Genomic DNA, 25,824 nt, shown 5'->3' on the forward strand with positions numbered 1-25,824 from the left:
CACAGAGCAATTTGTTTTTTATTCACCTAGTCTTCACGGAGACCAGAACAACCATAAGTTAAAGCTGTAGACATTAAGACATAAAAATAAGTACATTTTAGAAACAGGTTAAAATAGATACAATTCATATGACTTGTATAATTGCAAGTGAATGCACAACATTATACTTAGTTGTGAGTTGAGCAGATTCAGTAAAACGTCTGCGACACAAGGGAAGGTTTTAAGACCTAGTCATAACAAATTAGATACAAATAAAACCAGTAATGCTACAGAAGAGGACATATATGAAATAAACTCTGGTAGTTCTACCAAAATACGTATATTAATGAAGTAATTCTGACAACTGCTAAAAGACATTCATGTCATATCTGAACTAAGGACAGGAAAGTGTTCAGCCATGCATATGAAAGTATCCTTTAGAAGAAATTTCCTAAATAGTTATGCTATAAAAAATATATGAAATCCTGTTTGAGCAGAAAGTGGCAACGTTGACAGCAGCTAACAAAGTATCAGATAGGACTGTTAAAAAACTGCAGAATCTTTGGCAAGAATGAAAAAAGTGACGTAGGAAAGCATTACCTAGTATTTAAGAAATATTTTTGCATTCATGTATTTCATTTTAGCATGCTTTCTCTAAACATTTCTACTTTAAAAAAAAAAATCACTCAAATTCAGTGCTCTGCTTGCTCAAATTAATCTCCTCAAAATTAGAAACATATCCACATATTTATTTCAGGAAGTATTTGCACTAATATGCTGAAAACAGCTTTCAATATAACACCTTCTAATTAACATAATCCATTTTATTTCTATTCTTGTGCCTTAGGCATCAGAAAGCAACGCTGCACAAATAATAGGTGGTATTCAGAAGAGTGAAAATTATCAAGATTAAATGATGAAAGCACTTACCCTATGAAAAATGCTTTCCTGATGGCCAATAGCAGAGTAAATTAACAAAAAGGCTGAGTGACTCCCATTTTGCTATCTATCCACTTAGGAAGGTTAGTCACCAACAATAGTTATATCCAAGTCCCAGTACAAATAAATAATAGATCTACCAAGATCGTCAGAACATCTATTTGCTGTACAGTAGCTCAGTGTTTTCAAAAAGAACTTCCATAATTCTATCTTTTATTCTCAATTGATATTGAGCTACTGCAGTTTTTAGGTGACTCTTCTTTAGCCAGATAGTATATTAGCTTCATGTTTTAAAAAGTTTTTGTACATACATTAATTCATATGTATTTCCTACTATAACCTAGATGACAAGAGGCCTATAAACTGAGGTTCACTGCTTCTGTGCTTAACTTGCCACCACTTAGACTGTGAATCATTGCAATCATAGTGGAATGTTTGTTCAGTTCTTCCTTCTGTAATTTTACAAGTGCTTCTTTTTCTTCCAAGCGTACTTCCAATTGGGATTTTTGAACTTCCAGAGAAGATGCCTGCAGAAACAGCCAAAAAGTTACTATTCACTCCATCATTAACTGAAAAAGCATACAGTAAAAGCTAAGTAGTCTGGTGATGAGTTTAAGCAAGCAATTAATTACAACTTTGTTTCAGAAATACTTTCTTCAGGTGTACATTTGGTGTACATGGACGTTTTACAGCAACTGATGCACTTCAAAACATTGCATACCAATGGGATGCACTAAACCCCATGTTATCATTCTTCTATTTAAGTAACAAAAATGTTCACAGTTCATCCATCCATGTTTCATTTCAGTCCACACACTGATAAATATTTACCAAGAAGATGGGAAGTATCTGCTGTATACTACATAGCATTGTCCTAGGGAGTGGGAATACTGTAAATGCTTTGACAGACTGCATACTTCTTTGTGATTACTGATTAGCTTTTATGTAAAATGAACCACACATTATCCTGTTAACTTCGGAGTATGGCCAAACTGGTCTCTATTTCTGCTTTGAGAGAAGACATTCTTTTTCTTGGAGATGAAAAATTAAATGTTTTATTAGAATTTTAAAGATCAAGAAAATCAGAAGTGTTTTGGTACATCCCTATGCAGTATCCTAATGCAGACTGCAAGAAAGGGGAAGGAAAAAAACAGTAACAAAAAAACAACAAATAACTCAGATTTTATATATATAATAACTCTACTCACAGTAGACAGCTAGAAACTGAAGAGGAATGTGCTGTTTACTTACTTAATATTGCACCACAGTTTTTTTTTCTTTCCAAATACAATGTAGACTATGTTTCGCACAGCCCTTAGACTCTGACTTTGCTCTTAAATTCAAGCTCAGCTATTAGAAACTCAAAAGTTATATAATTAAGAGTTCATTCTTCTTCACTATAGGGTCAATTCTAGTTTTATTGAGTCACTTCAAAACCGAAATAATGATTATTCAGCTCTACCAGTCATATAGATACTTAAAACTCCAGTCTCTAGTGTGCAGGTGGAAATAATTCCTTACCTTAATACTCAGTTCCTTCCTCGCTTGTTCTGTTTTGCTCAACTCCTTTCTAAGAACATCAACAGTTTCTTCCATATTGTTTTTTTCTTTCTGTTGAGCTTTCAGTTTTTCTTCCAGAACTTTCATTTTCTGTTGCAAGCCTTACAAAATACAACATGTTAAAACATGGGTTGTCCATCTTAAAAAAAAGAGATACTCTATTGCCTCAGAAACAAGTATATACACATTTTTAGTACTGAACATAGCTGCTAATAAGTGCACTACTGAGTGCCACCTACTGCTAAGTTTTAGCAGTTGCTTTTTGGTACTTGCTGAAGAGTTAAATTGAACTCTTTCAATTTGCGATTCCCACAGAAAATGGGTCTAAATGGACATGCTGTGAAGAGAAAGCACAAATCATGCTGTGTATGGATTTAGTGAAATCAATATAGTCTTGGAAAAAATATATTTATATAGTCTTGGAAAAATATATCTATATTTTCTTAAATACACAAAGATATATCTGTCTCATCAACTGTCAAATTACACATGGCTGGCTACCCTTTAGATTTACAAGCTACTAAGAAAAACATTGCTGCTTTTCTACAGCACATAACAGCATCTTTTAAATTGAGCTTTGTAGGTATAATGATTTTTTAGTTAAATGACTTACTTGCTATTTTGCTATCTCTATCATGTAGCTGTTGCTGTAGCTGTTTTCTATGTTCTTCAGATTCTACCAACTGTGCAGCAGTCCTAATATTGAAGAGAGAAATTTTTAATTGCCAAAGCAAAATACATCACCATTTCTTTGCTCTAAGAAGCTAGAACGATTTTCACATCATTTGTAACTCTTGTCAGGAGCTTAAAAATCAAATCAACAAAAAGATGAATTTGCCGGGTGTGAGCCCAGTCTTTTTCTTTTTTCCCTCCCATGAAAATTATTTATCTCCCTTAATCTAAGACAATGTGGAAATTTCTGGAAATGTTTCTTTTTCCTACAGCCTAGACTGTTGCTCTTGATTACAGCCACAAGACATTCAAGATCACATGGCAGAAATGAAATCACCTTTCAACCTGAGTCAGAATTCACTGCCATTAGTGACTGACAATATGGGCTTTTAGCTCTTGGTACGCTCCTGAATTGACAATGCCACTACTAAAACCTTGTTTCAGGTAAGTGTTATCATCTGTGTGCACACATCTGTGCATAAGGATTTTCTGATACCATATTAAACATTTCCAAACAACTGTGCAACATGCAGGAAAAAAAATGAAGTCAAAAGACCTCACTGTAGCTCATACATAAGTTTGCTGCAGTCTTTACTAGTTAGAATAATATTTAAATCTTACAAAATATATAGGCACTGTCATCCGCCAGTGTTACAGCTGTAACCCAAGCACTTCAAACTCCATTAAGTTAAATTACTATCTCCATTGCTAGCTAGCATAACTTCTAAGGCATATTCCATCTCCCATTTGTCCCATTTAGGTGACACCTATTGTTATTCTTGCTGGCCTGTTTATCCACTTTCTTATCTGCAGCCTCTGGCAACAAGAGGGGAAAAGGATAGTTCAGTCTGTTTTATGTAACTAATCAAGAATATTTATACAGCAACTGCTATCCCATTTGCCTTAAAAAAGGGAGATCCTTCTCAGAACACTTCCCCAATTATACTCAGCTGCATATTGCTCCAATGAAAGTAGGTGCCCACATTTATTCACAAGCAAATGCATCTGAATGAAAGTCTTCCATTTGAATCAGAACTCAAGGCAGAAGTCAAGAGCAGTCCCAGTCACTAAACAAGGCAAGAAGCTGGAAGGATGAAGTGAACTTTGAAATCAAGAATCGCACTTTATCTCTGAAGTGAATATAGGGTCTGACGGTAAGCATATTTTAAAAACATGTTCTGCAAAATTAAGTATCAAACAAAAGTTCTCAAATAAGAGCCCTACTTATTTAGCTAAGAGGGTGAAAGATACACCAAGTCTCTATCTTAAGCCATCAGAAAGAAAAAAAATTATAATTTGTTCTCAACAAGACAGAAGTAGCGCTAGCTTTATAGTTGAAGCACCAAGGATGGAATGTCAGTCATCCCTATTTCTAGCATAATTTTGAAGTGTATTAATTTATTAGGTTCTCTCCCCCCCCGCCTTGTCCCTATTCTCTTTTTCTTCCAGAAAACAGAATCACAGAATTGTAGGGGTTGGAAGGGACCTCTAGAGATCATTGATCCAACCCTTCTGTTAAAGCCGGTTGCCTACAGCAGGTCACACAGGTCAGTGGTTCCTGATCATTTCCAGAGGAGACAAACATAACATCTAAGTACTTCTGCTGATATGTGACGATGTTACAGAGAAAACTTGTAGGACAAAAAGGAATATGTGAAAATCTTGCCTCACAACAACAGTTAAGAATTCAGTGACTACCAAGACACTCTCTCCTTCCTTCCAACAAAAACCCACTCTCAAAATGACTTCTTTTCATTTGTTTTTTAAATTTCTACTGTTGCTGCAGTCTGTAGGGATCCCCTCCTGCTCTGAACTGACACAGGAGAAAAAATAAAATCACAGAAATCACTAATACAGATTCTCATCTAATATACACATAGAAAACCACTCTAAAGGATCTATTGCTTCTTCTAGCTACACTTAGAATCATTTAATGGTTTGGGTCGGAACGGACCTTCACGATTACTTAGTTCCAACTACCTGCTATAGGCAGGGACACCTCATACTACAGGTTGTTCAAAGTCCCCATCCAGCCAGGCCTAGAATGCTTCCAATGAGGGGGCATCCACAACCTTGCTGGGCAACCTGTTCCAGTCTCACTACTGTCATACTAAACAATTTCTTCGTAATATCTAAATCTACCCTCTTTCAGTTTAAAACTATTTCCCTATGTCCTGTTGCTACCTTCCCTTGTAAAAAGTCCCTCTCCAGCTTTCCTGTAGGCCCCCTTCAGGTACTGGAAGGGCACTATAAGGTCTACTCAGAGCCTTCTCCTCTCCAGGCTGAAGAGCTGCAACTCTCTTAGCCTGTCCTCACAGGGGAGGTGCTTCAGCCCTCTGATTATCTTTGCAGCTCTCCTCTGGACCTGCTCCAACAACTCCATGTTACTCTTGTGTTGGAGGCCCCAGAACTGAAAGCAGTACTCCAGATAGGGTTTCACGAGAGCAGAGTAGAAGGGCAGAATCACCTCCCTCGACCTGCTGGTCACACTTCTCTGGATGCAACCCAGGATATGGTTGGCCTTCTGGGCTGCAAGCACACATTGTTGGCTCATATTGAATCTCTCATCAATTGACAACCTCTAATCTTCCTCCTCAGGGCTGCTCTCAAGCCATTCTCCACCCAACCTGCATATGTTCTTGAGACTGCCTCAACCCAGGTGCAGGACCTTGCACTTGGCTTTGTTAAACTTCATGGACCCATCTCTCAAGCAGATCCAGGCCACTCTGGATGGCATCCCTTCCCTTTGGTGCATCAACTGCACCATTCAGCTCAGTGTCATCTGCAAACTTGCTGAGGGTGCACTCAAACCCACTGTCCATGTCACCTACAGAGATGTTAAATAAAACCGGTCCCAACAGTGATCCCTGAGGAACGCCACTCATCACCGGTCTCCACCTGAACACCGAGACAGTGACTGTAATGGTGCAACCATCCAGCCAATTCCTTATCCAGCCAGCAGTCTATCCATCAAATCCTTCTTTTTTTTTCAATTTGGTGACCATGATGTCATGTCAGACAGAGCCAAACGCTTTTGCACAGGTAGATGGCATCAGTTGCTCTTCCTTTAGCCACTGATGCTGTAACTCCATCACAAAAGGCCACCGAGTTAGTCAGGCATGACTTACCCTTGGTGAAACTATGTTGGTTAACAACAATCACCTTGTTTTTATTTTCCATGAGCCTTAGTAGGGCCTTCAAGACGATTCGCTCCATGATCTTGCCAGACACAGAAGTGAGACTGACTGGCCTGTACTTCCCTGGATCTTACTTTTTTCCCTTCTTGAAATATGTTTCCCCTTTTCCAGTCAGTGGGAATTTCACCAGACTGCCATGACCTTTCAAATATGATGGATAACAGACCTCTAATATGCTACTTGAAGCACAGATAATTGACAAATTGAATGCTAAAGTGCTATTTAATTTTACTGTTTTTCTTTAATTTGCTTAGAGACTGAACCTAACTTACCTGTCATTCTGCTGCTTCAGTGATTCATTTTGTTTCTTCATTGCTTCAATTTCCTTATTTAGGGAATTGCATGTAATCTGTAGATCTTTATGTTGTCTTTCAGTTGTTTCATACCTACAAATAAATTAGAGGCTTATGGTTGAAGATAAGTGCTTTTGAAAAGCTTTTAGTTTAATAGTTTGTAAAAAAAAAAATACTTGACTTCTCTTGTTCAGCCACTCCACTCAAGTTAAAAACAAGACACATTTTTAAAATGTACATACTTGGGGGGGGGAAAAAAAAGCTTCATTAATTATTATTGATCTTCCCTCCTTCCTCCAGTATAAAACTCTTCAAGAATAACAAAAAAACAAAAAAAAACCCAACAGAGATGTATTTAAATGTTCGATACGAACAAAATGTTACAAATAAACTTTTTGTAGTCATTTTTTTAAGAGATCCTCTGAGCCACTTTTCAGTTCTACAGTGCTCAAGTTTCTGGAACTTGAAAATACTGAAGATGGTGCAAAGTGCAATTTACAAAAGTTTGAGGCAGATCTCACACTTAAAGCAAATCACTTTACTGCTTTCCGAAAGGAAAACTCTCTCCTCCCATGTCAGCTTTCTGGTTATGTTAAAGGAACAGCACTTAAAGTCTGCAGATTGAGAAAGCAAGTTTTTACTTTATAAAACCAGTGTAAAAATCACTAAGCTATTTTATTCCAACTCTGGGAATTTACAGCTTTTACATAATAGATTAAAAGATGCTTTCTTCCAAACAATTGCTCATAGAGCATACAATTAAATACAACTCAAGCAGAAAAGGAGGAACTTCCACAGTGCCTATACTAGATGTATGCATCTTGTCCATTATGGATTTTCCTGAACAAACATTTTTCCTCCTTGAATGACTATTATTGGCAGAGATATAACTTCAAAATTTCTAATACAATTCCTGCACCTGTTGTAAAGCAAGTAAATTGCTCTCAATTTTACCAGCTTCTTTGCCTTGCTGACATCTAGTGATGAAAACAACTCATGCAAGTTGAGATGCCAAAGCTCTTTTGAGCCTTTATTTTTCCTAAGCATGTTATTTCTCCATTAAAAATTTCTACCCTTATGTACTTTTTATGTCTCCCATGCCTTAGGTGTTTTTTAGCCTACAATCCTGAGGAAATAATGCTTATAAATAATTTAAGACACACACAGTACATCTTTCCTCCCTACATCACTTGATTTCAGTTAGGCTTACTACAGAAGCAATCAAACATACAAACTCCTACATTAAACAAACATATTTTGCTGACTGTTTCTCTAGACAGTTTATAGCATGTCATCAAGACAGCATAAAAGGTAAAGAAAGAAGCCAAGAGCATGCTGTAGAACCATTAGAAATTAAGCTCTGTCGGTTTGTTTTAGAAAGCAATACACAAAATTCTTGTCATTCCCTGAATTAGATCTTCAACATCTACTACTTCAGTTCTCATCCAGTTTAACCAGGCCATTGAGGACCTTCATCCTTCTAGCTGAATATTTCAAATTTCCTTTAGGATCCTGAGCTTCTTACCTCTGAAGAAGATCAACTGATGATTTTTTTAGCATTTCATGTTCCTCAGCAACTGTTTGTAATTTCCTGTTGTGTTGAAAGAGCTGTTCAATATCAGTCTGTGCCCTTTCAGATTCTACTTGCTGAGCTTTCAGCAAAACATTAAGTTCTTCATTTTTTCGTTCTGCGTCCTTCAGCATTGCAGCAAGAGTTCGGGCCTTTCAGTGGAAAACATCCCCCAAGAGAAAAAGCAATTACAAACACTTCTGTCTTATAAATCATGTCTTAATAGGCATATTTGAGGTCATACATCTAACACTAAAATGCCATCAGCTACGTTAAGAAAATAGTTTATGTCACCTAGTATTAAATACAAATTAATTAATTCATTCTAATTTCCTTCAGCTCCCTCTATAGCCAGTGCTAGAAGTGAAGAGAAAAAAGAAAGTAAAATATGATATAGTTTAGCCATGGCTTCCATAATTTGCAACCCAAATTATCAAATCTTTATTTGAATAACAGAAATTATGAACCTTCAAAGCACACCTCAAATAAAGCTTGCATCACTGCAGTATATATTTGAGAGTTAGTCTTTGTATGAAATGACAAGTAGTTAAAAGGCACAAACAGTAAACCATTCATCATGTACCAGTAATATTTACATAGAATACTAGTAAGTGGTTTTATTCATTTTTAAATTTACTACCATTAAATAACACTAATGGCAAACAAATGTTCACGTACAGTAAGACCGTTTTGTTGGCTTCTAATATGAAAGGGCATTAAAGAAAAGAGTTCCAAAGAAACATCTCATTTTTCTTTGCATTGTTACAATGAAAATTAAGATTGTCCTAATTTTTAAGTATAGGTTAGTTAAACAGTATAGAGTTTCCACATGTGCAAATACAGTCAAAGCTACCCAGACAGTCTTCACTTTGCCCCAAAACACTGGGGAAATGGTTTTAAGTTGAAGGGGGGAAGATTTAGGTTGGATGTCAAGGGGAAGTTCTTTACCAAGAGAGTGGTGAGGTGCTGGAACAGGCTGCCCAGAAAGGCTGTGGATGCCTTGGCACTGGAGGTGTTCAAGGCCTTGGATGGGGCACTGGGCAACCTGGTCTAGTATTAGATATGGAGTTTAGCAGCCTTGTCTGCTGCAGGGGGCTTGGAGCTTCATGATCCTTGAGGTCCCTTCCAACCCAGGCCATTCTATGATTCTATGATACCAGAATCCCAGAAGGAGATCACACTCACCTCAGATTCTGCCTGAGCCCTTTGACATCGGTACTGGGCCATCAGTCTGTCAGCCTGAGCTAGAGCCAGAGCCTTAGCTTCCAAAAGGTCTTGAAGCCGAGTTTCCTTTGACTGTGCAAAGGAAGAATGTTATTCATTAACATAATCTGAATCTACCAACAGCATCGTATCCATACACATTAGGTTGTACTCACAGCTAATGATGAGAGCTTCTGCTCATAGATATCCATTATGTCAGAAATCCTCACGTCAGTGATTGGTTCCTTAACCTGTGGAAACGTTTTGCAATTACTGCTACTATAAATCTGCATTTACTTGGACAGATAATGTGTCTGAAAAGCTTAGTTTTGTGAACTTTAATCTGTCCACTAGAGTTTTTTTTAATTTTATATTAATCTCTGAAACTGACTACTTAATTATATTCATTTGACTCTTGCAGAAAGCCTGTAAAATAAATTTACTAGGGTGAAGATTACTCATCTTCAGAGGCAGAGGCCTATCAAGTCAAATTAATCATATACTATGAAAAGATAATATAATGACTGTAACTTTGTTCCTATTCTTTGCTACTGGTCTATTCTTTGCTGCAGAATTAGCAATCCCCTCATAGAACATTTGCCTCAATATCAACAACCAAAAATGCAAAGATGAAAATACCGTTCACAATACACAGCCTTCTCAGCATTTAGACCATCAGAAAAGGTTGAAGCTCTGAAAGAATACTAACTGGAACAGAAATTGTTAGTTTAATCCATCAAATTACTAGAGGAGTACTACACATGTATTGTTCAAGAAGTCAATTAGTTCATTAGAATACGCCCGAGTCAAGTAAGTATGCAACTAACTGAGTAACTTTAGGATTTTTTTTTTTCCTTAGGCAGTACTATAATAATGCCAATTTTGAGCAGGCATTCAATGTGCTCTCTCCTGGGACTAAGTGTAAGCTATTTCTCTGTTCATAAAATGGACACCTATTAAAAATGTACCCTCTCTGCACTGTTTTGAACCATTGTGCAAGATATATACTTCTGGGCATATTAATAGTAGCTCCCACATAGCTCCAGTTTCTTTTCCTGCTTGCAAAGATGCGGTAACACATAAAAGCACATAGAACTGACTACAAGAAAAGCTTCTGTAAGTTCCCTTCATTTTCTCTCTACAGTAATACTATTGAAAGTGATTCATATGTTTTTATACATATTTGAGCCTCGTGGAACACTGATGAAGCATCAGGTATTTCAAGTGATCATGTAAACTAATTTTTAATTAATGCACTGTTAAAGGAAAGTTCTACTACTTAGAAGGTCTAAGAAAAGATTCACTGAACACTAATATTTTCTCTACTTCAAAAATTTAAAGAGCTGCATGAGCTGTCACAAGACTGGGAGCTGCTGCATGTAATGCCATTAGGTACTTTGACTGTGCTGACTTCCATTAATGCATACAAAACCATGCACTTAGGAAGGGGGAACTCCCTGTACACACCCCACCAACTCCAGCTACTTGCAACTATATCTGACACCTACCTCCACACCCAGCATTTAGGAAAGGGGTGGGAAACCCAATCAGATAGGGGAATTCCAACAGGGAGCCCAACTTACAATACTTCACAAAGAAACATCACTGACCTCTGCTCAGGAGCTCAGTAGAAGAACTCTTAAAAAGGTAGGAACATAAACTGAGCTCAACTGATATACACACTGTAGCCTAATACTCTGATTAAAAACAGTCAAATATGTAGCAAAGATAAAATAAAATTATACTAACTTCTAGTCCAGAATGAAGTTTTTGTATTAATTCCTGAACACTTGAAGTTGTGGATTCATCACCATTAGCACAAGATGAAGAACTTCTCACTGTAACGTTGCTGATCAAGGGTGACTGCAGTTGGATTCTTTTTGATGCGTGTTCTTTTTCCTGTTGTCTGTAAGCATTATTTGCAGCAATGCTTTCACCAAGCCTGTGAAAACATGACTGATATTAAAAACAATCTGCTTCAAATACTGCTGCAAGGATTGAAGACGAGAAATATTTCACAGCATAATTAACTTATCTTTCATTGAAAAGACAGACTAGAGAAATAATTACATTTGAATTATCACATAAACTTGAGAAAAGTTAATCCTGAGGCACAGAAGTCACTCATATACTGTCAAGGATCCGCTGTTAGTTGTGTACCAGTCAGTACCACCTCCTCCAGCCTCTAAAACCACTACTGCCTCTTACCTTTAGATTAGGAGGAAATGACAATTTTTCTTAAAGTTTCTGTCTCATATAAACTGGAAGTAATAACTCAAGAAACGTGAGCATCACTAAGGTTATAAAAACATCAAATCGTATCGGATTATCACAAAAATAAACTTACACTATAGCAGGAAAATCTGGTAAGGGTGCAGCCTCAAACAATATTCTAAGTCCAACTTGGACTTGTTCTCTGTAGTCTGACGTTAAAGCAAACGTCAAAGGTGTAATCAAGCGCTGATCCTAAACAAGAAACTATTTTGGTCAGCACAATACATAACAGTCAAAAACAACAACAAAAAAAACCAACCCCAGACATCACAATACCAAGGCCTGTAAGAACAGACACAAATCTACCCTTCTAAATACTGCTCTTCTACATTTCAGAACACTAAGATTAATGAAACGATTTAAAAAAGAAAAACACACTTCACATTTTGAAGTGTTTAGAAATTTGTTTTCTTTAGTCAACATGACCCGTACAGAGACTACATAATTCCTTCAAATTTTCATCTGCTTGATTTTCATCATAAAGAGTCACAAGCTTAAGTTTTATGAGGATTTTCCGATAACTTTGAAACTCTCACTGTAAACAATTCCCATTCTTCAAAGAAAACTCTTCCAAACAATATGAAATGCTTGATTATCCAGATTATTTTCTATCTACAGAGGAAGCATCTTGACCAACAGAAACCAAATACTTACCTGTGCAAAGTCACAGAGTAGGTGGATATGTTTCATGCTAAATAACCTCAGAAGCTATTCAATTACATAGCTGTGTTAACTTTTTCTTATCCCTCACTACCCTCAAACCACAATCCTAATGTGGCCTTAGAAGGATAATTCTTAACAGGCAACTGAAATATTTCACGTGCTTTACTGAAATAAGAGATGTAATAGCAAATTAGTCTTGTTTAAAAAGAATTAACAAGATTAAGTTCTTAATCTTTAAGAACTGTAGCTTTTCCCTAAAATTTTTAGCGTGACAGAGATAAGCATGAAAAAAGATTCAGAGCTGAATTACTAGAGCTCCAAAATACTTTCCTTCAAAGATACCCTTTATAAGACATTTTACTTTATAAGACACTTTAAACTCATACCTGTAGGATTTTGTAGAAGCTGACTTCCATACCAGGCACATCCTGCTTCAGTCTGCTCATAAGATCAAGTGTTTTCAAAATAATATCAGCAGCAAGTTTGCTTTTAAATACACAAAAGCAAAGTGGAAAAAAGGCAAACAAATTTGTCAGATCAGCACTGATAAATAAATTAAGACAAGGCAAACATGTACCGTCATAAATAAACCATCTCTAGCAAGGCATGAGTGCCAATACCATGAGAGATCATTCAGCTCCTTAGATGCTCTGTTGAGCTTTTCCAGCATACTGTGGATAGCAGTGAAGCTTAAAGCACTTTCACCTTGAAAGTAAAGAGGTTTTAATCACAGGTCAATTTTATTTTATTGGGCATATAACTATTAGTTTTATTGACATTCAAGTCAATGACTCTGAACTGAAGGGAGGTGTTTTCTGTTGTTTTGGTTTTTTATTCCCCCACTGCAACCATAGCTTCCTTCTTTCCCCAGTACTGGTGGATGATATTGTTTCTGAAAAGCAACAACTCAGATAAACTTGTGGATGAGGTTTAAAAATCACTGTACCACATAAATGGAACTCCAACCTACACACAAAACAATACCAGAATGTTTAGGCTAGGTTTATTCATTGAACTGACTAGCATGTTACATCCTATTGGTATAAAAATACTAAATTTGATTTTAAAACAGTGTAGACTTATTTGCATTTAAATAGTAATTTCAACTATGGTATACTTTCTACTGGAACAATATCACAACTCTCAAAAAAGTCTATGTAAATTAAATTTTAGGTAAATTTTTGTGCTCACCACATTTTAGAGTCCACTACCTTTGTCCCAAAACCAGCATCAATCCCACTATAGGTAAACTGGTGTTCGATTAGAGACACACATTGGCTGGCAGTCAGAAGCTTTGAGGCATGCATTTTCAGTACGTCGTCTCTACACAGCAGTAGGCTGAGTTAAGAATAAAACTTTATCTATGCTTAGGTATTGGCATCATAAGGCACTGTTTTAATAATAAAAGAGAAGCTAGCATATCAAAGCACGATACACTCCAAAAATGCTTTTGAAGCCCAATTACATAAACCTCTTAGGTCATGCTTAACACACATGTCAAGTGTTCAACTGTTCTGTTCAACTGTTCAACTAAAAAAAAGTATGCACTTGGAAACAGACAGCCAAGGAAACTACAATAATATGAGTTGCATAAAGAAGATGAACAAGAGGGATTGAACAACCAGTACCTAAAAAAAGGACTAGTTCTAAGGGAGAGCCAGTCAAGACACTTCTTCACAGAATTCAGCTGAGATGCCAGACTACATCCTGCAGTTGTGTTCTCCTTATTTCATTACACCAAATTCAGAAAAGCAACACAGAAGCAGAAGGCAGCATGTTTCTCAAGAAATTCATAGCTAGATTCTTGAAGATGACTTGATATATTTGCTTACTCACCAAACTCACCCCAAATCTGGTCCAAATCCTGTCACAGACAGGAGGTTAGATTGAAAAACTGCTCTTAAATTCTAATGAAAGAAGTCCCATTAAAAACAGGGAGTATAAAACGAAACAATTTCACATCATTCTTCCTCTTGCTTCACTGATGAAAACTGTCACCAGTTTTGGCTGGACACTGCAATGGACTTAGCTAGACCAAAACATTACACCGATTAAGAAGAAGCCCACCCAAATGCCTCTTGTAATTTCAATAGAAAACACTCATTTTTTAATCTGTAAAGTGCTTCTGTACTGTTGAACAATCACCATGTTTTATTTGGAATCCCTGTACTGCACAATAATTTCACAGCAATTATAAAGCTACTAAGGGTTCTTCAAGATGACAGTCCTAAGTAAGATTAGTACAGTTATTGCCATTAACAGCTGTTAGAGTGACCCAAGATGGATATTTCTTCTAATGCCTTAGAGCAGATGATAGTGGAGAAGTAATAAATTAGCAGACAATAGGCACATAAAAAAGGATATCTGTGAGAACGTTAATAGCCTTGACCATTCTTTCACACTTTTTCTTCACTAACAGCTCATCCACAATCTGTTCTGGCATCTGAAGATGATCAAGAAGAACAGGCAGCAAAAGATCCACAAAGTGTTCAGCTGAGGCACTGTTCCCACTACAAACAACATCCTGTAATAAACAAATTTTATGTCAATATTTAGAACTACAGAATAAGGAAGACAAGTCGATTCTACTCCTTGTATTCAAGCTTGTATTCAAGTTTTCCCAGACTATTTCTATTTCAGGTTTAAGACTTATGATCAGTATCATACTGGAGAATCAAGTTTAACAAATAATGCTGGAAAAGCAGAAAATCACTTCTACAAGTCCTTGAAAACAAGTACTGAATAGTTTTGTTTCTACTTCATGAACAGCCAACATAATTTTCAGAAAAGATATCTTTCTAATACAGTCCTCAAAATATATTTCTAATGTGCTTAAAAACAGATGTTTGATAAAGTATGGAATTTTAAAAACATTTCTGGTATATTTTTACGTCCCATTTTTCAAGTAAAACACTAATAAATACTTAAAAATTGATCAAAGCAAAACTGTAACAGCTAAGTAGCACTTTAAGCTCAATCATTAGCATTCATACCTCAAAGACCTCTTTGAATAGCTGCAGTGCTAGAACTGAACAGTCTTCAGAGCCTTCCAATGGTTGGTTTGACAAATGTACCAATGCAACAGATGGTTCAAAAGTCTTTGAGCGAGTCACAAATCTGGTATTTCCAGAGACTGGCAAGCCAGATGGTTCCAGTATTGCCTGCCGCAGGGTATGACGCAGTTCTACCACAGAACAGAAGGCAAGCAGCAGTTCTAAGATCTGTATGAAGTGAATGAAAGAGTTCAAATACTTCTAAACCAGCTACTCATATAAAAATTGCAACTCCCGTGGCACAAATCTAAGAGATATCTAAGTTATAAACAATTGCTCTTGACATTTTAGAATTCTATGAAGGATATTTTTTCTGTGAAGTCAAGTCAGCAGCACAGTCCATTAGACTAGTTATTAAAAATAATTTTAAAAAAGGACCAACTGCTCTCTAATTACTCCTCAGTTGTAGAAATGCTATTCTGAGATACAGATAGCTGTGAGATGAAGACCCCAGGAAAGCTCCATGTCAACACATTTCTCAATTATAACCAATAATCAACAAAAAAAACCCATACATAGAAACATTAGCTTTCATCATTTACTATGATGCAAAAATGCTTTGATTAGAAAAGTTTAAGATTGGTCAACATATATCTTTGAAACATTTTCAGGACAAATAGTATTTTAGCATTTAGCACCACGTAGCCAATGTTTTAATTATGTAAAGTGGTAGTGAGACAAAGTTGAATGCAATAGCGAAATGCTTAACCCAACGTGACATCAAATTGTCCAAATACCGTGGAATAATGTGTTTCTAAGCTTTTAGAACTACTAGGAAATAAGTACCAAGCAAAAAAAAAAAAATAATAATAAAAAAAAAAACAACTAATAACCCACAAATAAACAAATTCAACCATAAAGTCTTTTGAAGAATTAGATTTAAGCTGATAAACATTGTAGGGTCAATAAAGAGTCCTTATGTCAATTTACTTCATTACCAGTTCTCACACACAAGGAATCTATTTATGGCTACAGATGTGGAACTATATTATGACTTGTACCCTCTTAGTCTTCTGATGAAGTACCTTAGATAATGAATCTGGATCCTTTCCATGAAGGAGATCTAATACTTGACCAAGGCATGAGGTGAAGTGCTCATATCTACAGCACAGATGGAAGGAAAGACAGAAAAAAATAATTTAGTATCAATAATTTGGTATCAATATCTAATAATGTTCAAGTAATGAATACCTGAGTCCAATTTTCTTTTTACCCCCAAACACTTCAAGCACAGTAATACTTTTGATGGTGTAGTTTCAATGCAATATAAGCTAAATTTTAAAAATATTCTCAGAATTAGAACAAGTATTTTTACTGCTAGAGATTTGGATTGAAGTTCAGCAACTAAGTTTGGCTAGTGGAATGTGCAGAAGCAGTAGACAAGCATTTCACATATCAACTCTGTGATGCCCTGCAGGAAAATTCTTATCTCTTTGCCAGCACTACTACACTTCAAAATATTGTAGGGCTATAAAAAAAAAACCATGATAGCTATTCATCAGATTGTCTGACCACCAATACTGACGAAAGAATTATTGAACACAATCATTAAACATTTCTTAAGCAGCAATTAAAGCGCAGGTTTTGATTCATGCTTCTGTGTAAAACAGGTAACACAAGAACCCTTTAGCTTCGGATAGAGCAGTTACTCACCTAGTAACACTCAAGAAGCAACCATGAATTTTTAATGAAGCCATACCTGCTAAGATAATCTGCAACTTTGGGGTTTTTCAGAAGATCCATAAGTAGATCAACAGAGTATTTTCTTGTTAGAGTACCATCTCCATTTACAACAATATTGAATATTAACTGAAAAGTCTGATGGATATTCCGTGCATGAAAGAGCTGAAAGGAAAAATAAAATTACGCATGTGAACATGCTTTGCTTGCTCAGGTCTCTTGCATATAAAAATTAGCTAGAATTATTTTCTGAGTTTGGCCAATAGATTTATCAACAACTTGAAAATAAAACTGATTTCAAAATATCACTTACTTTTTCTCCTACTTCTTCATTTAAAGTCAGGCTTGATAATATTGAAAGTGCAAATACAACCACAGTCAAACTGCTGTGCGCCAGAAAACTTATTAAGGTACGATAGAAACTCTTCACGTTATTCTAAAACACACAGAAGCACAGGTATTAAAAACTGTATTTTGTTCTGTAAGAGCACCAAACTTACATATTGCAAATATTTATAAACAAGAGATACAAATAATGAATAACACAGAAATATGCCATGACAAATGTTCTCTAGGAAATTTATTTTAGTATTCTTCTACTGCACAGTTACAGAGGATGACATCAATGACTAAATTCCCTGTTGAATTTGTTGAATTTGTGTAGGATAGAATGAAAAAAACAGGAAGGAATTACATCATTATTTTACAGGCTGATGAGAAAGTCACGTCACTAACATCTCTAAGATAAAACAACCACTGAAAATTAACCCTATCTCCTATCTGCTCTTTGAACAGACTTGGACATAGTTATTTATTTTTTTGTCCTGCATTTGTTCCAAGGTAAGTAGTACAACGTTCAGTGCCATGTAGACGAGTTTGTATTCTTCCACCGAGGAAATAAGCTATTTGCATTGACTGATGAATAGACACACTGCATAGATCAGATTTGGATGTGTATTTGAAGATTCAAAGGTCCTGACCACTAAAAGATCACTGGTATTTTATTGATTTATCTTTTGAAAGAGCAAGTCTCTTTCCAGGCCAAATTTACTACAGCTTAGAAAAAATACTATAACAACATTTAGTTCTTCTAAGGAAGAGATACTCAAACATCAGGTTCACCTTTTGCTTGTAGAGAACAGCTGTAATAACTGAATGCATAATGCAAGCCTGTGCAACAACACAGCAACAAAAAACAAAAGAGAACACACAGCTTTCAGTTCTACTGATTGTATTCTCTAATGTGAGAGAAATATCCACCGTTGTTTGACAAAACAGTGAACAACAAGGTCAGGATTATTACTGCTGCAAAAAAGAGCTCAGTGAAGTAAGTAACTCACTCTCACCCCGAAGTCAGAGGATCACTCCACTAAAACAAAAGACTTACCAAAGATTTTATCTGAGTTTGAATAGATAAGTTGTGACGACAGAGATTTGCCAGAAGTCCTAAGCATGGTATTGTTAGCTCATCTTCTGTGGACTGACTTAAAAGAAAAATCCGGAGGTTTAAACAAAGATGTTTTCATTAAAGCATCCAGAGATTAGTTACAGTAAAATTGCTTTTTTTGTGTATGTAAGTTACCATTCTTCCAAGAAAAGTGCAACTAACATTTGCAAACCCCAGACTTCAGGCAGATTTCAACTGAGCTTAAGAGGAAGAACAAGTATCAAAATAAATGCTATCAGAGGTCCTTTATTGCCGGTGTCCAACAGTCATTGGACTTGCACAAAATTTGCATTATTCTAGAACAAGTATGTTTACAGTGACAAGAATGATTTTTTTTTTCTAGCCTTTTGTCTTCGTTAGCTCACCCTCCCTGGGGATGGGCTAAGAAGCCAATTAATATTCAGCCACCTAAAGTTGCACAGCCATAACATTAACAACCTTTAAAATATGTTCCAGAAACATCTCTGGCAACTTCAGAGCAAAAATATCACAGCACCCTCTGCAGACCATGTTAGTGCAATAGGCTCATGGGCTTCAGAAAGGTTAGAAATCTAGCTAGGTATTTCCCATGAGCAAAAATAAGTGAACACAAACTTACACATGATGCATTAGAAATGAAATCAGTTCATTGACGTTGGCACCAGCACAAAAGACAGGAACGTTGTAGGTTAGCCTCTGCAGCAACTGAATACTCTGAGGAAATAAAGAGCTATTCACATGTCTTTCCATCAGAATCTCACTGAAAAATGTTAAGTACATAAGGTATTTTCTTACAGCTGAAACTAAAATAGAGACATAAAGCATGACAAATTGATTCATTTTTCAATTGTAATGTTAACATCACAATTACGCATGCTGCTGCAAGCACACTGAGTAATATCCTACCACACTGATCTCCACGTACTTAATAAAAGACCAAACATATTAGTGAGGCTTTATTTTGGCAGAGAGGCAACTTTAGCCCATCCAATTCTCCCCTTTTTCCTCATCAGTCAATTCTCCATTCTGTCAGTGAAAGACCTAGAAGTTTCACAAAAAATCCAAAAGCACATTGCAGCCTCTAGCAGGAATTATGTTTATAGTAAAGCAGGTGTGTTGTATGGACTGCCAACAGATCTAATGATAGTACTGTCTTTCATCCAGGATTATTGGGCATATAACTTATTTAAATGTGACATGAGTATACTCAGACATGACAAAAACCACAGCATAGCTAAGGATAGCAGCTGAAATAAAATCTTACTGTGTAGAATAGCTGACATAAGAGCTTAAAGGTCTTATAAATGGGTTATTTGGTGGCTACAAAATCTTTTCCCTTGACTGACAAGTCAAGTGGGATTCTTAAAGCTTCTGGAACTCCTAGAACTTTGAGAAGTATGCAAAACATTAGAAAAGTTGCACTGCACTGGATGCTTGACTAATCTTCCCACTGAGTAAGGGCGATGTAGCTGATAGCAAACTACTTTTTTTTTTTCTTTTTTTTTTTTTCTTTCCATATGCAGAAAAGAGATGTGACCACAGATGGCCAGCAAATACATGCTGAAAGCTGAAACCTACGTATGAGAAAACCTGTATGTATTTAAGGGGGGGGAGGGGGGGAGCCCAACTTTATTGTTTAGCACACAGAAATTATAGGTGCAAGTTGGTGAAACTGGCCTGGGAGATGTAACATATTCACTGAAAATAAATAAATGAAGCAATAATATAATGATGTCTGAACTAGGCTCCTAAAAGTAGGCTTCCATTAGCACAGTCCCTTTTATTTGATAGCAGATACCACTGACTAAAGAGAAGGAGGCACATACACTCTGCAAACCTCCAGAGAGCCAGCAGCCACAGCCCTTTGCTCCTTCACAATTGCCAACCTACTGATTAGACAAAACAATATTCAAATTTTTGTTAGGAACCTTAGAATGAATTAAAAATAAAATGAAAAACAGAATGAAAAATAAGTTTCCAAGCTCTCAATCAGTAGTGTCACACAGTAGAAGCTTCCAATTTAAAAATGTTTTCTCTTTTTTTCTTCAAATGTATTAGAACAGGTAAGAAGCACAAGCAATATTGCAGACAGAGTACATAGAATCTGCAGTGCTAAAATCCTGTCACACTAGACTCACACAGCAAACAAAACATCCAGCTTGTCAACTTTTACTCAGTAAGCAAACATTAAGCATTAATTCCTGTTACCTGTAATAAGACTGGATCACTAAGATTAGTAGAACTTCGATGAACCACTCCTGCCAGCACACTGGTCAGACTATAGGTATCCCGAAGAGCTTCTCTTGTCTCATTGTCTGAAGCTAGAATTTAAGAAATATTTAAGAACAAACAAACAAAAAAAAAAACCCCACCAACCCACAATCATATGTAACAGCAAAACCAATTATCATTTTAGCAACTGATCTAAGCATAACCTAAAGTCTTTCATCAGTTTTCCATATATATTTCACAAATAATTACAAATCACAGCTCCTATACACTTGAATCTCCACCTCACTTCTGAACTTACAGTCAGTTGAAATACTAAGACCTTTCCTTGAAATGTTTGGACAGTGAAGAAAGAATCCCAACAAAGTTTAAGCTTTATCTGAAATCTTGAATCCTGCACTTGAGAAGCTTTAAAGCTCAAAATCAACGACATTAGTTTCCTCCTTCATGCCAAGACAGGCAAGCAAACTAAAACTAATAACTTGATAAGGTTACATAGCAATAGTAATACAAAAAAAATCTCTTCTGCTTAGACTCAGAAAAGACATAGCCAACAAGGAATTCAGATAAAACAACAGAACAATTGGAAGAGAACTGATTCTTAAAGTTTTCCAGAATCCAAGAGGTTGGGAAATACATTTATGAAGCCCAACAATGTATCATTTTACAGTAATAATTAAAAAAGAGAATATAAACAATGGGTCATCCTAAACAACTTAAATCTCAAAGAACTACCCACATCTAACAAGAAAGCCTAAGTTGAGGGATAAGAGAATTTTTTCCCCATACATATAACCTACATATGCTGTTATGGTGAGCACAGAGCTCCGTCATTAAATGAAGAAGTCACACTTCTATGAAAGAAAATCAACCCCAACAAACAAATGAAATGCTCTAGGATCTGTTTTCTAACTCGGAAACTTGAAGCATGTGGGCCTAGGACAATTCTGACAAATATGAAACATTGTCATTTCACAATAATGATTTCACATCTGTTTTGAACAGTGGTTTAACACCTTTATCTGATCTTGAATGTATTGTCTAGTGGATCAGGCAAGCACTTCAAAAGCTCCTTTTTTTTCATACCTTTGGTTTTTCTAAGAAGTTCATCACACATGCCACAGAATCAACACCTGCCTTGTCTTCTCTTTCTAAGACCCAAGATTTAATGTTAAAATGCAAACCTTACCTAGCTGTGATAGTAAAGTCACCAAAGACAATGTCAGAGAAGGATCTATATTAGCGTCCTCGAGGAGTTCTACTAGGCAATTAAGACATTCACTTGGTAGAATCTGGTTGGAAGCAAATAATCTTGTAAGCTTCAGTCCTGAGATTACCTGGAGATAAAAAGGAGAAAAAACTTACTTAACTGCTAGGTCTCATTCCTCTGTATGCATCTCTGGTACTTCAACTCAATAACCTCTTTTCTGAAGAACTGGGCTGAAATACAAAGGTTTTATTCCGCTTGAAGATAAGTCATAATAGATTGGTGCTGTTTTGTGAGAACTCTATGCTTACAATGAAAAATGGAATCCTGAGTCAAAGAAAAGCCCATTTCAAGGGATATTAAAAGCAATAGACCTGCATATAATTGGACTTGTGTTATATATGCATGATAGAATAATGTAACTTTTTTTTTTTTTTTCCATATCCTCTGTGTACTTTTCTACAATAGATCAGAGAAGGAAGTTAACTACAGAATCATTGAAGTTGGAAAAGATTATGAATGGTATATCCTGTCTGACAAACCTAATTTTGTTCTACGACAAGGTGACCCGCTTAGTGGACAGAAGTATGGCTGTCGATGTGGTCTACCTGGACTTCAGTAAAGCCTTTGACACTGTCCCCCACAGCATCCTCATGGAGAAGCTGGCTGCCCATTGTTTGGATGGGCACATGCTCTGCTTGGTGAAATACCAGCTGGATGACTGAGCCCAAAGAGTTACGGTCAATGAAGTTAAATCCAGTTGGTGGCCGGTAACAAGCAGTGTCAATCAGGACTCAGCAGTGGGGCTGCTTCTGTTCAACACCTTTATTGATGATCTTGATGAGGGAATTGAGGTGCACCCTCAGTAAGTTTGCAGATGACACCAAGTTGGGAGGGAGCGTTGATCTACCAGAGGGGAGGAAGGCACTACAGAGGGAGCTGTATCAATGGGATCGATAACTGGATCGATGGGCCAAGGTAAACAATAAGAGTTTCAATAGGGCCAAGTGCTGCATTTTGGTCACAATGACCCCAGGCAATTCTACAGGCTTGGGGAGGAGTGGCTATAAAGCTGCCTGACTGAAAGGGACCTTGGTGTACCAATGAACAGTCAGCTGAATACGAGCCAGCAGTGTGCCCAGGTGGCCAAGAAGGTCAAAGGCTTGTGCCAGAAATGGTGTGATGAGCAGAACTAGGGAAGTAATCCTGCCCCTGTACTTAGCTTTAGTAGGCCCCACCTTGAGTACTGTGTTCAGTTTTGGGCACTTCAATAAAGAAAGAGGTGCTGGAGCAGGTTCAAAGAAGGGCAACAATGCTTGTGAAGGGCTTGGAGAATATCCCCTATGAGGAGAGACTGAAGGAACTGGGAAAGAAAAGGCTGAGGGGAGACCTTATTGTTCTCTTCAAATACTTGAAAGGTGATTGCAGCGGGAACAGAGTTGGTCTCTTCTCGCTGGTGACAGGATGAGGGGAAAAGGCCTCATGCTGTGCCAGAGTAAGTTTAGGTTGGATACAAGGAAAAACTTCCTTACAGAAAAGGGTGTTAAGCACTGGAGTAGGCTCCCCAGGGAGGTGGTTGAGTCACCACCTCTGAATGTGTTTAAAAACCATTTGGATGTGGTGCTCAGGAACATGATTTAGCAGAGGGTTGTTAGAGTAAGGATAGTATGGTTAGGTTGCGGGTAGATGTAATAACTTGAAGGTCCCTTCCAACCTGAGCAATTCTATCTAGTCCAACAATCAATCCATTGCCACCACACATGCACTAATCATGTTCCTCAGTGCCACATCTACACAGTTCTTGAAGGGTTAAGCCAAATAACATCTTCTATATTGATGTTTTAGTAACTGATTTTTAAGAAAATCTGTATTTGAGAAAGGTAATGCAGATGAAGCAGCTCAGTCACTGTCCCAGTCACTCACCACAGTACAATGCCAGCTATAAGGGCTGCATCAGGACAGCGAAAGGTATGGGTGGCTACAGCAGCTGGCATCTGTGAATACACATCACTTGAAACCGGCTAAAGGCAGGTACAAGGCAAGTTCATCGCTCAAACTGTATTTTTAAGCTAGGAAATCAAAATGATCTTCATGGGCCAGAGAGGAGAAGCATGCCTGACTTCTGTGAATAGCACACACATATGTAAACATCCAGTACATCTGTGTGCATGTATATACGAAAACAGCATAAAACGCTACGATAAAGGACAAAGTAACGAGGGACAGAAATAAGCTGTTTCTCCCTCCCCCACCCCGCAGGAGACAACCCCGACAGGGGGTTTCTCAGTCTCCACCCGCTGAGCCGAGAGGGAGGCCGCGGCAGCCTCGAGGCTGAGTCGGCCGAGCCCACGGCAGTTCGGAGCCCAGGCCGACCGCCAAGAAGTGGAGCCAGCCGCGGCCGGCCACAGAACAGTGCCGAGAAGAGCCGCTCACGCATCTACGCCCGAGAGAACGAACGCCGCGGCCAACCCCTCGCTCGAACCAAGGCGCTCCGCTCTCACCTCCAGGCTGCGCTGGACCAGAGCAGCGTTGGACGGCGTCTTAGCAGCCCGGTACTGCGTGGCTGCTAGGAGCAGGGACTTCATACAACCTGAAGCATCCATGACGCCCCGAAACGTTCCCTCAGAGGCGCGAGCAGCATACCCCATTCGTACTTCCCGCCGCCGCCGCCATTTTGACAGCAGCGCCCACTGAACGGGAGTGCCCGCCTACCCGCGGGGCACGGCGGGAGGCAGCGCCGCCATCTTCCTGCCGGAGGCACGGAATGGGAGTGGCAGGGGCGGTGCCGTGGTGTGGTCTGTCGTGGTGTGTCGTGAGGCAGTTCTGTCGGGATGGACGTTCGTTTGCCTGAGTAAAAGTTGTAGTGTTGCATGCAGTTAAACACGGAGCTGCTGTGTGATACCGCAGTCTGACACAAATGATAGCCCAGTTTCAGGTTCTGCAATGTACAGGGACGCCTACAGCTAGGTCAGGTTGCTCAAAGCCCCGTCCAGCCTCACATTGATTGTCTCCAGGGATGGGGCATCCACCACCTCTTTGGGCAACCTCATCACCTTCATTGTAAAAAGCTTCTTATGTCCAACCTAAATGCCCCTGCTTTTAGTTTTAAACCATTTCCCCTTGTCCTGACACAACAGACCCTGCTAAAGAAAGTCCTTCAATAAACAGTAAAGATACATAATAAGAAATAAGTCTATCTGGTATTAGTAAGAAATCTAACTGATATCACTAATACAAATACTCATACAAATTGACGTAGCTGAAATACTACCCATATATCCCCACTAAGAAGTAACATCATGAACAAAATAACGATTTAGAAGTTTAAAGCATCAAATGATGTCAATGGAATTTTTATTGCGTATATTTTTCATCAACATGTATCAGTTTTGCCATAAGCTATTGCTTTATGAACGTTCATTTATTATATTCACAATGCTTTCTAACATTCACAAAATCACAGAATCATAGACATTGGAAGGGATGTCTGAGATTATCTGGTCTGTGTATGTCTGACCTACTACATTTATTTTGTTGTCCTCTTTTTCTTATATTTTAATTATTAAAAAAAAAATGCTACTTATATAAATTAACTATATTATATATTTTACATGTTTCCCAAGACAATTCCTCTTCACTCACTGTGGCCCAGGCACTCCGAAAGGTTGGACACCCATGAGTCCAAACCCCAGCTAAAGCACTTCTCTACAGCTGGTTGCACAAGAAAGCATCCAGACAAGTCTTGAATATCTCCTGAGAAGAAACCTGCCTCTCTGGGCGGCGTGTGCCAGTTCTCTGTCACCCTCAAAGTATAAAAGATCTCCCTCATGTTCATATGGAACTTTCCATGTTCCAGTTTGTGCCCATTGTCCCTTGTCC

The 25,824-nt window shown here is 37.7% G+C and overlaps 2 protein-coding genes across 19 annotated transcripts in view; one reads left to right on the plus strand and one right to left on the minus strand.

The window, feature by feature from the left end:
- LOC125702687 (uncharacterized) overlaps positions 1–24,562 on the plus strand; it is a 29,836-nt gene extending 5,274 nt beyond the window's left edge. For 2 of the 18 annotated variants that reach the window (XR_007380678.1, XR_007380684.1), the window contains exons 3-4: positions 20,033–20,101; positions 22,414–24,562. Coding sequence is in view for 6 of the 18 variants with exons in the window: in XM_048966290.1 (XP_048822247.1) it covers positions 5,749–5,996 (248 nt within the window). In the remaining 12 variants the exon portion in view is untranslated. Of the gene's footprint in view, positions 1–3,422; positions 6,621–10,557; positions 10,629–14,769; positions 15,303–20,032; positions 20,102–22,413 lie in introns of those variants that run through there. The other 16 variants (XM_048966357.1, XM_048966314.1, XM_048966334.1 and 13 more) reach the window with 14 other exon arrangements.
- On the minus strand, positions 1–24,609 carry CIP2A (cellular inhibitor of PP2A). The gene is made up of 21 exons (XM_048965743.1): positions 24,447–24,609; positions 21,928–22,075; positions 20,718–20,830; positions 19,129–19,223; positions 18,471–18,567; positions 17,397–17,519; positions 17,103–17,248; positions 16,429–16,504; positions 15,344–15,571; positions 14,715–14,874; positions 13,542–13,683; positions 12,737–12,836; positions 11,761–11,879; positions 11,163–11,355; positions 9,590–9,664; positions 9,396–9,506; positions 8,166–8,362; positions 6,620–6,733; positions 3,092–3,174; positions 2,440–2,579; positions 1–1,445 (listed from the first exon to the last, which is right to left on the minus strand). The coding sequence occupies exons 1-21, from the start codon at positions 24,591–24,593 to the stop codon at positions 1,275–1,277; spliced, it is 2,778 nt and encodes a 925-aa protein (XP_048821700.1). The 5' UTR covers positions 24,594–24,609; the 3' UTR covers positions 1–1,274.
- Positions 24,610–25,824: the final 1,215 nt, after the last annotated feature.

This window comes from Lagopus muta, chromosome 1, assembly GCF_023343835.1.
Source record: "Lagopus muta isolate bLagMut1 chromosome 1, bLagMut1 primary, whole genome shotgun sequence".
NCBI lineage: Eukaryota > Metazoa > Chordata > Aves > Galliformes > Phasianidae > Lagopus > Lagopus muta.

Bases quoted from the DNA above. Each gene is read 5' to 3' on its own strand.
- CIP2A (XM_048965743.1), bottom strand. From the start codon at position 24,593: ATGGGGTATGCTGCTCGCGCCTCTGAGGGAACGTTTCGGGGCGTCATG. The intron at 17,520-18,470 runs GTAAGTCTTTTG...TGTGTGTTTTAG, and splicing joins AAACTCAGATAAAATCTTTG to AATAACGTGAAGAGTTTCTA. The intron at 12,837-13,541 runs GTGAGCACAAAA...TGTATTTAAAAG, and splicing joins GTAGTGGACTCTAAAATGTG to CAAACTTGCTGCTGATATTA.